Source organism: Tenebrio molitor, chromosome 4, assembly GCF_963966145.1.
Source record: "Tenebrio molitor chromosome 4, icTenMoli1.1, whole genome shotgun sequence".
In the NCBI taxonomy this organism is placed as follows: Eukaryota; Metazoa; Arthropoda; class Insecta; order Coleoptera; family Tenebrionidae; genus Tenebrio; species Tenebrio molitor.
The window spans coordinates 6,518,889-6,534,893 of record NC_091049.1 but is presented as its reverse complement, the minus strand read 5'-3'; the positions used below and the strand labels follow the sequence as shown (position 1 = coordinate 6,534,893).

Sequence of the window (16,005 nt, the reverse complement as noted above, 5' to 3'; positions counted from 1 at the left end):
TCTTTTGGATCCTGTTGATTTCCGCTTCTAGGACTGATTCCTTCCTTTGCGCTGTTGAGACCAATTTTGACAGTTCTTCGGTTATTGGCTCCTCGCATATTCGGTCTAGGATTTTACCCTTTCGTAATCCTACGACGAACTTGTTTTTCAGCACTTCCGTCAGCTGTGCGCCGAAGTTGCAATTTACTGATGCACTCCTTATTCTCGCGTACCATTCGCTTATTGATTCGTTGATCTCTTGCTGCAGGTCGTAAAATTTAATCCGTTCTCGCCATTCTGAGACTTGCGGGCTGTACTGTTTCACTAATAATTGGCATAACTCCGCGTACGTCTTGCTTTTTGGTAGGTCAGGATAGCATAAGTCTCTCAACAACTTGTAGGTCGGTGCACCCACCAAGCTAATTAATGTGGCTACCTGAATTTTCCCTTCGGTGATCTTGTTGGCTGCAAAGTACTGATCCAACCTTTCTTGGTAAATTGTCCAGTCATCTGCGTTGGCGTTAAATTCCTCTACACGTCCGATTATGACCGCCATTTTGATTTCACCGTTCTTTCGCCGTTTTTCCTTTCTGTAGTGGAGAGTTTTTTTCTTCAGTTTCTGCCCGTTAATTCCGTTTGGATGGTTTTCCTCGTCGCCACTGTAGTGTTTTTGGGTTTTTCATGGAAACACACGCATTTCTGGGAGACTTTTACTAACTTTTACATTTTACAAAAATACATCATGGAGTGGATCGTGCCAGCGTTTACCGGTGAATCTCCTACTCCGCGATAGGACGCAGGTCACCGATACCACAAATCATTTTGTAAATCGTTCCGAATACAAAACTTTAGGGAAAAAACAATACAATAGTTAGAATTTTAAGACTCTGTCCTGTTTTTAAAGTATGTATTTTAAAAAAAGTTTAAATTTTAATGCTTTTCGACCTGTTTTTTAAGTTTATTATATGTTGGCACCTGTTGAGGACAATAACTGACCAGGAGAGGTCGCCAATTGTACGACAGCTTTTTGAACAAAAAAAAATCAGGGTGGTAGCCCCGACTGCCCATATGTCATATCACCATACTGAAAGGAAACGCCTGAACGCTCGTAAATTTACGGGAAAAAAATGCGCCAGTCGGCTAAATGCGTTTAAAATAGTAATTTATTTAACGAGTTCGTGTGTAAATTGGGCTTTTTTTGGCATGAGTGGACCAGTTTAAAACACGAGTGAAACGAGCGTTTCAAAAGTCCACGAGTGCCAAAAAAGGCTTGACGTTTCATTTTAACAAATTGTGACATTTACCAAAATCCGCTCACACAGGAGAAATTTCTCAAATTCTTACAGTGTCGAACAAAAAATAAAATTTGTAAAACCTAATTTAATTTACAAAATATAATTAAAAAACAAAAAAATTATAAAGAAAGTTCTAGCAATGGGTTTTCTTTCTTTCAGCAATAAAAAAAAACTCCGGCAAAAAAAATTTCAGAAACAATATCACAAGACTTCCCATTTTTTCGGAAAATTTTGATTTTATGACGAAAAGTTTGTTGCTTGGCAATAACCACGAGACCCGCTGTTTCGCCGATTTTATTTTCATATACAATCTACATATTAAAAGCCGTTTTGATTTCCGGAAATTATTTCGATCTGTCGAGTTCTTTTTGCGTATTAATCACCACGAACCCCAGAGAGTGGTGATTACGCTAAAAGAACAAGACAGGGAGAAATAATAATTTCTGGAAATCAAAACGGCTAGAAATAGATTCAGCTAGAAAATCGCATAAATAATAGTATATTATATTATAAGTGATAGAAATGCATCATTATACGCGAGTGAGAATTTTGACTGACGAGTGCGCTTGCGCACGAGTGGGACACTTCTCACGAGTTTCATTTCGATCACGTGTGATATACGACGTTTTATCTTACAGGTGCAACTATCCAAAAAATGAAGTTTCATTCAATTAAAATATTCACCTATAAAAATATAATAGTATGCTTGTATGTATATGTATCAGTTTTCGCAGTTACCAATGATTGTCATAGTTATGAAATAAACAATGTCGTTGTTTTTTTCACAATTTGTAAAACGTTATTATAAAAATGGATGTTTTTACCCGAAAATATCCAATTAGACGTGGAAGTTGCCGTTTCCAGTTTGCTTCCGGTAAAGTCGAAACATATATACGAAAAAAAATATAATCTGTTCGTAAAGTGGAAGGCAGATAATTGTTTGGCAGCTAACACGGAAGATATTTTATTGGCATATTTTGTTCAAAAGGTAAGTTATGTAGTACCTATCTACCTTATGTATTAATACATGTGGTATTTTATAAATACATAGTCACCAAAATACAAGTCATCTCTTTGGGCGCAATATTCAATGCTGAAATCTGCGCTAAATGTGCATGAGAATGTGGACATAGGGAAGTACAATAAATTAACCGCCTTTTTGAAACAACAACATGTTGGTTACGAAGCAAAAAAATCATTGATTTTCTCAAGGGATGAAATCGACAAGTTCCTTCTTAACGCGCCCGATGACACGTTTTTATTAATACGTAGACGTATACATTTGACGTATGTCAACGAGGTATTAAATTTTGGCATAATTTGTTTAGCTTGTGGCTGTTGTCGCAATTGCTGGTGGCTGTAGATGCGATGAATTAGTAAAAATGTGTATCACTGACATAAAGACAAAGGCGATCTCCTCCTGATCCATATTCCTTTCACAAAGACCCATAAGAAAAGGTCTTTCACAATGTTGTCTACTGGATTTGGAATTAATCCTATTAATTTATATCGCAGATACGAGTATATTAATTTGCGCCCAAAGAAATTGAGTACAATGAGACTATTTCTTTGTTATCGAAGTGGAAAATGTACGGTGCAACCCGTTGGCATTAACAGTTTCGGAAAGATGCCAGAATTGATAGCAACATTTTTGAAGTTAGAGAACTCCAAAATGTATACCGGACACGCATTTCGCAGATCGGCTGCTACTTTGTTGTCTGACTGTGATGCCGATGTGAGAACTCTGAAGCGTTTCGGTGGCTGGAAGAGTGACACTGTCGTTGAGGAATATGTGGAGGATTCTCTACAAAATAAAATTGGTATTGCGAAAAAAATTCTTGGAAATTAGAGTAGCAGTATAGTATAGAGTAGTAGTATAGTAAACCATGAAATCACGATTGTGGAACAGAACAAGGAAGCAGGTTTCAATGCTGATAAAGAAATCTACTTCAACAACACGAACTGTACTATTAATGTTACCATTAATAAGAATTAGAGATTTTGTAATTGTTTAAAGTGTTCAACTAGTTTATAAAAATTTTGAATAAATAATATTCTGTAACAAAATAGTATTTTCAATACAAAATTACAAATTTTAATTAAAACTGACAGCTGTCAAATTTACTCACTTGTGAGTACTCTATCTCACTTGTGAATAATATTTGATTTCTATCACCGAAAACAATGGTCTAAGGTAGCTCAAAAACTCAACCTGTAAGATAATAGTATATTATATACCAAGGTGGAGAAGTTCATGATTATAGCCAGAGCGCCAAGATTAGAACCTGAGGCGCGCCGAGGGTTGTAAGGCGCGAAGGCTATAAGGGACTTCTCCACCGTGGTTTATATACAATTTTTTTCACTACTAGATACGTTACCCTTTCTGATAATAATTATTAATCAAATTATTTTGTCGGATACTACGGGTCCGAGTTGTCATTTCTTGACAGTTGGTATGAAAATCGTCTACGTTAACCAATGAAATAGACGACAATCTTTCATTGCTAGGTGACGGTTGTTCCATTATTCACCACTGGTTAATAATGAAAAATTATTTACCTGTCACTGGGCCAACGTAGAAAAGCGAAACTTCTCAGTGTTCTATGACAACCGATAACGCTAGACTTTATTACTAGTAGTGAAAAAAAATTATTGTATCACCAGTTGACACCGTCATATTTGGTGTTTTTAAGCAAAATAACCGTGCCTACTTACCTACTTGATATTTTAACACAATAATAATTTATTATTAATGAAATTCATTACTTCGTTTAACGTTTGAGGAAACTTTTTTTTTTGTCAAAATTAGAAAAAATCTTGTATGTAACACGTTAGGAAATGCAATTTTGTGTAACTCGTGTGATTTTGCGGGATCTCGCTGCGCTCGTCCCGCAAATATTCCACTCGTTACACAAAATAACGCATTTCCTAACTGGTTACATAAATAGCTATTTATAAGTGTGCATTGATGAATGAATGGCCGCGTGATATGATTTCCGAAAATCTCTCTAGAGTGATTTCCGGAAATCAGTGTGTTGTGTGATGTCCATGGTGATGTCCACTAAATCATCGTCTTATTGGTTGCTAAAGTAAAAATTACAAAATTTGATTGGTTATAATTTTATTACATTCCGGACATTCCCAATGTCCGGATGGTCGCAGAGCAAGTGAGGTCATCGTTATTCCCTGCAAAATCGCGGTTGTGTTGGTGTTAAAAATGCTAGTGGCATACGGATTTCGATTAATTCAAGGTGTGTTCCATAACATTAAACATTAATTATTGTACCAATTATAAAAAATTGAAAAATAAGGTTTAGATCTACGTTGCTATAGTTATTTAGTCATTCATAACGGCCGCTCCCGCTCATAACGGACACCCTTAACGGACTCCGGGCGTTATGAGGTTGTTTACATGGTGACAAACAGTCCGGAAAGCCACCTTTAACAACTAGATATTACAAAAAATATCTATCGTTAGATTATTAAAATTTATCATGAAAGTAGGCTAAGGGCCAGTTTACAGAAACTAAATTAAGTTAATCATAATGAATTGCGAGATTAACTGAACACGTGATCATCAGATTGAACCAATCGAAGTTTCGGATTCATGGGTTAATCGCACATTAACATTTAATTCGAATTTAATATTTAATTCTCTTTCTATAAACTGACCCTATGACTTTTAAATTAATTAGAAAGAAACGGTGCCCATTTTGAACATTTGTTGCATTAAATAATATTCAACTTTGTTTTTTTAGCACGTAGGCTTTGAAAATATTCAGGAAACAAATAGTGCATTGTATTCTTTGCGAAGTGGCTTTCAGACGAAGTGTCACTTGACATACCCTTATGTTTGAAAAAAAAAGTTAGGGGTGGTTACGCACTTCCGAGAGCAGATAAATAAAAACCATATGCTCCATATGTGGACAAGGAAAAACAATAATCGATTTGTTTCGGGATTTTTTACAATTATCGCCTGAATCCAAGTTACGAATTTTATTCCAGTTAAAGTTTCCACGCTGTATATAGTAATTAGTATTTTGGCAATCTCTTAATGTCCTTCTAGTTTAGAAGATTTTGTTTTACTAAATAAATTTTCATCAATTTCTTTCATGACATCAAAAGCAGCAACTAAATAGTGGCTACTAAAATCTTTGTAACTAACAGATTTTTCCTTCGTCCTAATCTTTTTTATAATTACATAGCGTACAAACGTTGTAAATCCTCATTATTCACCTGATATTCATATGTAGGATTTTACCATTGATTTTAATATTTATTTTTTCCAAATTCATATTATCGAAAAGCATCATTATCGTTTCGTCCAGATTTAGAAAATACTATAAAAATCCTTGAAATTTTATTTTGATTATTCACAACGCGCCAGTTGCCACTTCCAGAAGACCACAATTTACTACGGTAACAGTTAAGTGCATTCCAACCCCAAAGAAACTTAGATTTGCTAACTGATAATAGTAATAGTGAAGACAATATTTTTTCAATTTCTAGTGCTATTGGTATATCACATATTTCATAATCATAATTGCCGTCGACTTTGGCGTGTAGTACCGTGAGATCATTTAAACTTATAACTAAAGTAGGCTATGTTTTTTGGATTAGATTGGCAACATTGTTAAAAACTTGATTTGAATTGTCAAAATGACGCTTTAAAATTCAATAGAAAATAGGGAGAGGACACTTTCAACATTTTCTATGATTGTCAATAAAACTATTATTTTCTAGTGCTTCATTTCTTTTAAATTAAAGCAACACAATAGTATTGCCAATCTAATTTAAAAGTCATAGCCTACTTTAATTATAAATTTAAATGATCTCACGGTATATTTTTCGCTTGATTTTTACGTAATTCAATGCGAATTTTTCCTTTCAAAACTTTGTTTATAATCTCGTACAAATTAAGGAATAAATTTCGTAACATTTTGCCATCTTTGATTAATAGTATCAAGTATCCTTTATTGAATTTGGATTGTAATTTTTGAAACAATTGTTTTTATATCAACGTTTAAATCTTAAAATTTTTCAGATTTATTTGGGCATCATATTTATATTGAGATGTATCTGCTGAATCTGCCTGTGATTCCACCACTCGCCTACGGCTCGTGTTTCATACTCTTGAATAATAGCCATCATTATATGCTCGTTGAAGAATGCAGGTACTATTTTAGCAAGTTTCATTTAATTCCTTTACTCTTTATTGTTCTAGCTAAAAATACATTTCCCGTCTTATTTTTATCTAATCCAGTTCACTAGAGTTTTTCCATCAAAATCTATAACGACTTCAAACCTTCATTCTACCATGGTGATAGTTAAAAATAAAAAGAATTCGAATTGACGCATTTAAATACTTTTAATTGATTTTCAAATTAAGAATACGAGGGCAGTTCATGAATTATTATCCCTAACATAGAAGCCGTTGACTGACAGATGAAAAGTTGTGCTCTTCCGAACTGTCATTTATTAATATTAATATACGTCAAGTAACGATTATCTGCGTACTGTTTTCTCAATTTGGTTGTAGGTCGTAAAATTTTATTGCAAATTATGAGTGATTAACGGGCACAATGGTTGGGTTTGAAAAGGTTGGAAAGCGGCGCGTGCCATTTGCCGGACAATGCAAATATATAAAATGTACAACCCTGCTCAGAATATTACCTGCTAGTGGTAAACTAGGATTTATAAGCCCCGCAAGATTTTTAACTTGAAGTAAGTACCATAAAATTTTACGACCTACAACCAAATCGAGAAAACAGTATTTCAGTTTAAAAACTGTTAAGCTAATTTCGCCGTGGTGTTCGCGATTTTTTAAAACTGAATAAAATTGATACAAGAGCTGTAATAAAGTATGTAAAATTGAAATCTCAGACAGGAAAGATTTAAACACTTTATACTTATAACTTCCGACCTTTTGATTAGCGTAAATAGGGTTTTTCTATCAATTTAAAATTAATATATTTGAATACTAAGTAATTTGAGTTACGAAAAGTGGAATATTTCCTAACAAGTGCGGAAATAAATAATTTTTCAACACTAAAAGTTCAATTTTGATCATTTCCTAAGATACGTAACTTGAAATCCTCAAAATTTACAACTAATTAATATTTTTTTTTAAGACTTTCCTTAAACTACCACGAAAAACGTTGTTCAATATGCGTGCGCTGTTACTTTTCAAATATTTTTTAATATCAAACGATTCACTATAGCAGACATTTTAATAAAACTCAAGTTTTTTTCTTTTGGCAATGATTTCACTTTTGAACACGACAGTTGCCCAATTCATATGGCAATAGGTGGTGCAGCGCAAATGTGTAGCTATCTTTGTCCTTTCTCTCTTGCGACGTTACCATGACAACAAATGCGACCGTCGCAAGTCAACTTGAAATCAGGCCCTTAGTATTCAACGGCCGCGACTGTACCTCTGTAAAAAGGGCTTATCGCCCCAAGATATTTACAAGGACACGTTGAAAGTGTTGGGTGACTCCACGCCGTCGTGTCAAGTTATTAACAACTGGTTTTGAGATTTCAAATTGGGAAGAGAGTCTTGTGAACAAGCACCAGGTACTTGGTCGTTACGAAAGAAAATATTGATTTAGTCCAAGATATGGTTCTTACTGATTGAAGAGTTACTGTCAGATTTATAGCGGAAAGATGTGGCTTTTCCATAGGTACTATGGAAAAAATTTTGGACGAGAATTGGGACAAAAAAAAAAATGTGGGTACCAAGAATGTCAACGGCGCGTCAGACGTGTTAGTTAATAGAGACCCAAATGAATTTTTGAAAAAAAAATTCACGGTAGATGAAACTTGGGTCAATCACTACGATACGAGTCAAAACGCCAAAGTATGGAATGGAGGCACAAAAGCTCACTGCCCCCTCGAAATTTCGCGTCACCACTTCAACCAGCATGGCAACAGTTTTTTGGGATCTTGAAGCAGTAGTTACTTCTTGTTGATTATTTTCCACGTGGACACACCATAACTGGTGAACCTATTCCCAAAATTAAAAGAACCTCTTCGAGGAAAAGTAAAATAATTTCAAGTTTCTCAGTTGTGTTCTTCTATGTTCAGGACAAAAATTGATGAACTGCCCTCGTAGCAATTTTATTAGCCTGTCATAAATTTAATTTTTCCGCAGACACAACAACAGTAGCATGTTTTAATTGCTTTTCGCTCTTATGGAAAAGGTAAACAGCTTTTTGCAAGACTAGGTCACCTATAATAACAAAATGCAACGAGTTGTGATGCATTTCAGTTTCGAACGTCGTCAAAACAAAATGAATCGTAATATATTTGTGTTGTCGCTTTTGGGGTGCCTCTGTGCTTGCGCGAAACTCCGTAAGTTTCTCCTTCGCTTTCCACATCTCTAATTCTAACTCATCCCGAATTCGCAGCTTCTACTTTTAAAAAATGCAACCGGAAACAGAGTGACTTCAACGACTGCTTTTTCAAAGCGGTCGAACATGCCATAAAACAGTTAAACGTGCCCATGAAAGAAATAGGTCTACCAAACCTGGATCCGCTCTACGTGCCCCAGATGAGCGTCGGCGCCGGAAACTCGGCCGCAGCTTTTGAGCAGAACTACAACAACATAACTCTCACCGGATTCACCAAAAACGAATGCACAAAAATCGAGTGAGTAATCTTGAACTTGATCCGTCCAAATAAGCTGACAACTTTCTCGAGGATCAATTTCGACGCGAAGACGATGCACGTGGAGTGTGGCACACCTGAGATCCTGATGGCATTCGACTACGAGTTTAAAGGTAGGATCCTCGTGTTGCCCATCAATGGTAAGGGGCCTGGATCTGTGACGATAAGTAAGAATGTTAATTAACGCGAATGGAGACCGTGACCCGATTGTTGCAGTCAACTCGAAAAATTCGTTGACATTCAAGTTTGAAGAATACGTGAAGAAAGGTCAGAAGTACATGAAGGTCGTGGAGAGTAAATTCAAGTGGATCCCAGAGAAGTTGGTGGTCAAATTGGAGAACTTGTTCGGAGACGACAAAGCTCTAAACGACAATATCAATCAAGTCTTCAATGACAACTGGAAGGAGCTTAACGATGACGTTGGTCCGAGTTATGACGAAGCTTTCGGAAAGATCTTCGGGAGCATTGCCAATGACTTCTTTGGCAGAATTTCCACGTCAGAGCTTTTCGGTGACGAATGAATAGTTCAAAACTGTTTTAGTATTTTGCCTCTTAAACGTACAAAATTTCAAATAGATTTAATAACAATACTTCTACTAGGACGTCACACTAGACTACAGAATGTTTTATGAAATCGCTCAAAAGTGGAAAATAACCAGAAAATATTTTCTCATCTGCTGTTTGCTTCATTTCGAAACTGTTACAGTATTCTCAATTTTGTTGTAGGTCGTAAAATTTTATGGTACCTTATGTTAAAGATCTTGTGCAGTTTATAAATCTTAGTTTACCAATAGCAGGTAATATTTTAAGCAGGGTTGTATTGTACCGGGTAATTTTAAATGAATGTGACTTTTTTTCATAGGTTGGTAAGATTATTGTTGGTTATTCTGCTTTTTAATGTGATAGTTGACATAAACATAGGCGTCCTCCCCTATTTGACACAATTTATTAATACATAAAATGTCAAAATGACGTACGTACGCCAATGTGTTGATTAAGGTATCAAGTTTGCCAAAATAATTTATGAAAAATGTTCCCAACTTAAGAAAAAAAGTCACAATCATTTAAAATCACTCGGTATATTTTGTATATTTGCACTGTACGGCAAATGACACGCGCCGCTTCCCAACATTTTCAAACCCAACCATTGTGCCCATTAATCGCTCATAATATGCAAGAAAATTGTACGACTTACAACCAAATTGAGAAAACTATACTAGTATTTTTCTTGAATTTCCTGCGTCAAACATTTGTGAATACGAAAACAAGATAATTATTTAAAACTAGTTTAAAATAGAGAGATAAATTATTTATGTCGTTTTTATTTCTTTTTCATAGAAATCAATCAATTTAAATCATATTTGTACTTTACATATTCGCAATAAGGTAAACCACTTTTTATACCGAGCGCCAAGTATAAAATAAAAAAACAATACAACCACGACACACTCGTTTTACTATATCGACCAACCAGATTGAAGCCACAGACATTGATCTTCTTTCTGGTGTGCTATTGTTCTTGTGCTAAATTCCGTAGATACGTGGTCCAGATTTCGCTTGTTCCGAAATTAACCGAAAAATATTTTAGCTCCTAATTTTAAAAGATGCAACCGCAAACAACCAGACTTCAAAGAGTGCTTCTTCAAGGCAGTGGAACACGCAGTTTCGCAAATGACCATCTCGATCAAAGAGGTGGGTTTGTCAAAACTGGACCCTATGTCCATACCTTCGATGTCCATCGCGGCAGGCACCTCCGCCGCAGCTTTCGAGCAGAACTATGAAAACATCACCTTGTCGGGCTTCACCAAGAACAACTGCAGCAAAATCGAGTGAGTATCGAATTATCTTTTTTGCAACAATTGTGAGACTCTCGTTCAGGATCGATTTCGACGAGAAGACTTGCACCTCGGCTGCGGCTCAGATTTAATTGTGATGAATTTCGACTACGAATTCATAGGTAACATTCAGCTGCTGCCCATCCACAGCAAGGAACCGGGGAGAGTCGATATAAGTAAGAACCTTCGCCCGTTTGCTCCCCAAACCTGAACTCTTTCTTGCAGTCAAACCCAAAAACGTCCTGACGTTCAAATTCGAAGAATATAAGAAAAAAGGCAAACAATACATCAGGATAACGGACCATAAATTCTTGTGGACGCCGCAACAGCTGGTCTTCATCTTGGAGAACTTGTTCGGAGACAACGAGGCCCTCAACAAGAATCTCAACGTCTTCAACGAGAACTGGAAGGCGCTTTATGACCACTCCGGTCCCAATTACGAGGGAGCTTTTGGAAAAATTTTCGCAGCCATCGCCAACAGTTTTTTTGGGAAAGTTCCAGTGTCCGAACTCTTCGACAACTAGATTTTTGTTTAGCATATCTACAAGTTTATTCCACATTGTTGATCGTTTTTATTTATGGAAATTTCCACATCAAGCGCGTCACTTAATTTAAATATTCATTTAATTAAAAAAAAATTAAAATAAATGAAACTGTTGTTAATTAATCATTTTGTAAATCGTTTCGAATAGACACTTTAGGGAAAAAACAATACACTTGTTTATTCTTATTGATATTATTTTACCATTCAACATCCCAAAAGCTTGCACCAACTGATTCACTCATCTCCGAAAAGCTCCGAGATAGAAACTTGACTGAGAAACCTGTTGAAAACTCCTGTGAATACGTCCCCAAATATGTCCTCGTACTTATCCTTCACATCATGGAAAACCATTCTCCAGTTGCTGTTGATCATTCTGTTGAAACTGTTCTTCATTTCTTGGTCTCCACCGAACAAATTTTGAAAATCGGATTTGATCACAGTTGCTGCCAATATGAGCTTTTTGTCGATTATGCTGAAGTAGCTCAGTCCTTGCCGCTCGTATTCCACCAGGTCGAAATTGAAGAAAAACTTCAACTCAACTTCAACACCAACGATTATCATTTGCCCATCGTCCAAAACTCGATCTCTTACCAAAAGTGATCACTCCATGTCCTTCCCCGAAGAAATCCCTCGTCAATATTTTCCCGTCAAATTTATAGTCGAAATCCATCACGACTTCGGGAAACATGCAATCCATCTCGATTTGCTTTTGGTCAAAGTCCACTCTGAAAAATCCCACTCAAACTGCTTCTCCCTCTCGTTCCTCTACTCACTCGAATCTTGTGAATTTGACGTTCGTGAATCCGGTAAATTTGATATTTTTGTATTTCTGTTCGAAGCCTACCGTGTTTCCTGCTGCTACTTTCAACGAAGGTATCTCGACAGGTTCCAAACTGGGCAAACCTAGCTCGCTGAAGGGTCTATTCAGTTGTCTGACAGCTACTTCTGCTGCTATTACCAGACACGTGTTGAAATCGCTCTGCCTTCTGTGGCACCGCACAAAACTAGACGCTGAAAATTGTGTTGCAGCGCACGCAGAATCGAAAACAAACCGCACTTACGGAATCTGAAGGGTGGAGTCGATGGGGTGGTCGAGGAACGAGGATAATTTGGCGGCGAATTCGTCATAAACAAGAACCAAAGGAATAACTTTTTCAGCAGAAGTATCATTATGACTAGGTTCGACAGGTTTCAATCACTATTTAACATGTCGGTACTTAAAGAAGTGACCAACCTATTGCACATTCACTCTTTTCTGTGTCATTTGGCAATGTCTCACATCAGTGGTATGATACAGGGTGAATTGTTCCTTGTGTAGACAAACTGGTGTGTACAATTCGAGACCCGCACCTCTAAATCTCTACACCAAGTGTATAATTTGACATTTTGAAAGAAGTCTTGTTGATATTTCGACGATCTCGATTACTCACTTTGGGTCACAACAAAAATTGTTATTAGAGATTCTTAGATTTACTCCAAATTTGTTGTCCTTCAGTAAACTTTTCTTCTAACCTTGACTTCGGTCTGAACGGATGGATGTGTCACGATGTCGATTACGAAAAACGCTAGAAATAGACTAGTTTTGTCAACTTTTACTACTGTTTTAAATGCCTAATGATGCGAATTACGCGTTAATGGAATCCCATGGTGGTCCGACTGTAAAAAAACTTGTCCATATGCAAATTTTGGAATTTTATAGTGTGGAATTGGCAACTGTTTATTCATGAAAAAGTATGTCACAGTGTCCAACGTTGGCACTGATTAAAACATAATAATTAATTTTTAATCTTAATTGCTTGTAAGCAGAATTTATGAATAATAATGTGATGGAAATCGACGAGATGCCTTAGTACGAAATACGAGATTTGGCAAGAATACAAGAGATAACATTAAATCAATTGGTTGAGTACTTTATGAAATGATTGCTTTTGATCCGATGAAGGTGAGAAAAGAGAGAATATAATAAACAATTCGGGAGGTAACTAATATTTACCTGTCGATGACGTGTTTGCGCCCGAGCGATAGCGAGGGCTAGCTAGCAATCCAGTCCGCGACTTAGTTACCTCCATTAATGTTTAAATGACTATTATACTGTAACAAGGAATCCAAAAACCTGTAGGGCAAAATAAAGCAATACACTAAAAGTAAATAAATGTGGAGGAAAAAATAAGAATTAAAGAAGGTAAATAGTACCTACAGAAAAAAGAAAAAATATTTTTTTTACAAAAATATATTGCAACATAAGGAATATTTTACCGTCTACGAATAATTAACTCTTAATTTGCGTCTAAATTACGATATTATTCGATTTTGCTTGTTCGTCTGCAGTAATTTTTCGTGATGTTCATTTTTAAATTAACATAGTCTGGTCGGTCGGTTTGAAAACATTTTCCATCACCCACAACCAGTTGTGTAGGTATAGCAAAACATTTGATGGAAGTTTTGTTGATAAATAAAGTTTCACTATTTAGTGAATTTAGTATTGTACCAGACTTTCAGTAAAGAACATTTTGCAAATTGATGTGGTTAATTAAGTTAATATATTCACGCTATCCACTCGAATTATCACACGTTAGTCAAAGCTTTAGGAGCTTATTGCCAGTAACCTGTATAACTGGTTGTCTGCATGCCATTTCCCAATATTTTTTATAACAATGGTTTCGATGATTAAAAGAAAATACAGGCAAGAAAAAATTCTTGAAGGTAAATAATTAAAGGCAACTGCTAATTGATTTTATTTCTTTTTGCGTCAACTGTACACATGAATTTAAGAGATATTTTATGTACATACCTATGTACAGGTCGGGCATCGTATACGGGCACGCGAGAAATCGCGACTTCTAATTAAATAAAATTGTCGAAAATTTTCACGCTTACCTGGGTATTAGTAAGGTACATTTCATAATTTTTTCATAATTTTTCACTTACAAACAAAGACCAAAAAAAGTAAAAAGTAAATTTTACCAAAAAGTCAAATTCTGATTTTTATACTAATCTACCCAGATTCACTTCCTATAATTATTTACGAAATCAGCGGAAAAAAAACACCAATTATATTTTGAATTAAACCCAATTTTACATTTTAATTTTTTATTTATGACCTGCTACTTGTGCTGTTGTAAATTTAGGTGACAATGGGAATTGTCATTTTTATGGCAAAGCTGTAAATAAGAGGCTCAAAACGGTCGGCTAGTAGTGAATGATCCTTTTGTTGGCGAATTATACCATTTGGGCCATAAATCACGCCTATGGTTTGCGTTTAAATAAAAAAGCGAAAATTAGTTAGGTATACAGGGCAAGTCACATAAGGCTTATTTCTGAATTTATTTTGTATGCAACCAAAAATACTATTTTTTTTTTGAGTTAAAACTTGACGATGAAATTTTTCAAACACTTATTTATAGTGTGAACGTACTAAAAACAGAATTATCTCCATTCAATTAAAATATATTATTAGTATGACGTCTATTGTTTTATTTTGCACTAAATATATGAAGAAAAACAACATCTTGACTGTATCGACAACTGATAAGAACGTCTTATCTTGGCAGACCTTATTTTCGGTTGTTTATCTCTATCGCAATGTTAATAATGTAAACACATTATCTTGTAACATTTCCAATTTAGCGTTAAGACAATTGCTAGTATAGACTAACAATCGAAAATGAACACATATCCCGTTGAAGTTTATATTTATGAATTAACTCCAGAGTCCCAGTGTTGGTGCCGGGATCAGTTCATGCAAATCGTAGCAGAAGACGAAGGTAAATAATTTGTTAACAATAAGTAAAGAAAAATTATGTTGTACTTATGCAAGGTAGGTAGTCTTTTAAACTACTTTTCTTTCATTGTACCACAGATTCATTTTTAAAACACGAAATCAATAATTTATTGACAATAAAAATTATTTATTAACAAAATATGTGATTCGGCATTGCTTGTTAACAAATTCGTTGTTTTTAAAGAGATATTACACACGAGCATCGTCGTCCATGGAGTTGAGTACAGCTATGGGGAATGTGGGATCGAGGAAGAAGAACCGGTACATTAAAACAATTCTGAATTCAGAGTATATTTCAATCGGTTACCATTGCAGAAACTGAGACCTCAGTACGTGACAGACTTCTTCGAAGAAGCCGCGAGTCGTACAACAACCATCGGACGCACCACACTAACCAAAGAACAAATCGAAGACCAAATCGCAAAACTGAGAAAAACCGATATTTGGTTGTGAGTTTTCCGTAGTCTGACCTCAATTTCTTTGTGCCAAGACAACTGTTTTTCAGTTCGTACAAGTACAACCCAGTGGAGCACAACTGCCACCACTTTTCAGACATGTTCCTGAAACTTCTCTGCGGAAACGAGGCTGTCCTCCCGGTAGAAGTTTACGAGTTTAATAAAAGACTTCTCTCGTATCGCGAGTCTTGGATCGATGAGTTCTACGAAGACGGCAATTCTGATCACAGTGGGTGATTTAAAATTGATTTGTGTGTGTGTGTTTATCAGATAATAAAAATAATATTTACGTTTGAATTTTTTTATGCAACCAGTAATACACGAGAGTAACAGAAGTTACCTGCTCAAATGATAAAATCAATTTTCAATTTGCTGCAAATTGTCGGGCTTTGGTAAATAAATAACATGTGAGAAAGATCTTAACCTCAGTTTTGTATTTAACTTTAAC

General features: G+C 35.6%; 4 protein-coding genes across 4 annotated transcripts; 3 read left to right on the top strand and 1 right to left on the bottom strand.

The window, feature by feature from the left end:
- The first annotated feature begins 8,508 nt into the window (after positions 1-8,508).
- LOC138128331 (protein takeout-like) lies at positions 8,509-10,386 on the top strand. Its single transcript, XM_069044538.1, has 4 exons — positions 8,509-8,627; positions 8,684-8,924; positions 8,976-9,109; positions 9,159-10,386. The coding sequence occupies exons 1-4, from the start codon at positions 8,519-8,521 to the stop codon at positions 9,461-9,463; spliced, it is 789 nt and encodes a 262-aa protein (XP_068900639.1). The 5' UTR covers positions 8,509-8,518; the 3' UTR covers positions 9,464-10,386.
- LOC138128334 (circadian clock-controlled protein daywake-like) lies at positions 8,539-12,885 on the bottom strand. Its single transcript, XM_069044540.1, has 4 exons — positions 12,383-12,885; positions 12,095-12,332; positions 11,913-12,046; positions 8,539-11,860 (listed from the first exon to the last, which is right to left on the bottom strand). Exons 1-4 carry the CDS (start codon positions 12,489-12,491, stop codon positions 11,556-11,558), a joined length of 786 nt encoding a protein of 261 aa, XP_068900641.1. The 5' UTR covers positions 12,492-12,885; the 3' UTR covers positions 8,539-11,555.
- On the top strand, positions 10,827-11,301 carry LOC138128336 (protein takeout-like). The gene is made up of 2 exons (XM_069044543.1): positions 10,827-10,953; positions 11,003-11,301. The coding sequence occupies exons 1-2, from the start codon at positions 10,875-10,877 to the stop codon at positions 11,299-11,301; spliced, it is 378 nt and encodes a 125-aa protein (XP_068900644.1). The 5' UTR covers positions 10,827-10,874.
- Positions 12,886-14,910: 2,025 nt separating the features above from the next.
- Positions 14,911-15,846, top strand: LOC138129327 (desumoylating isopeptidase 1-like). Its single transcript, XM_069045620.1, has 4 exons — positions 14,911-15,085; positions 15,287-15,363; positions 15,418-15,551; positions 15,608-15,846. The coding sequence occupies exons 1-4, from the start codon at positions 14,986-14,988 to the stop codon at positions 15,792-15,794; spliced, it is 498 nt and encodes a 165-aa protein (XP_068901721.1). The 5' UTR covers positions 14,911-14,985; the 3' UTR covers positions 15,795-15,846.
- The last annotated feature ends 159 nt before the right edge of the window (positions 15,847-16,005 follow it).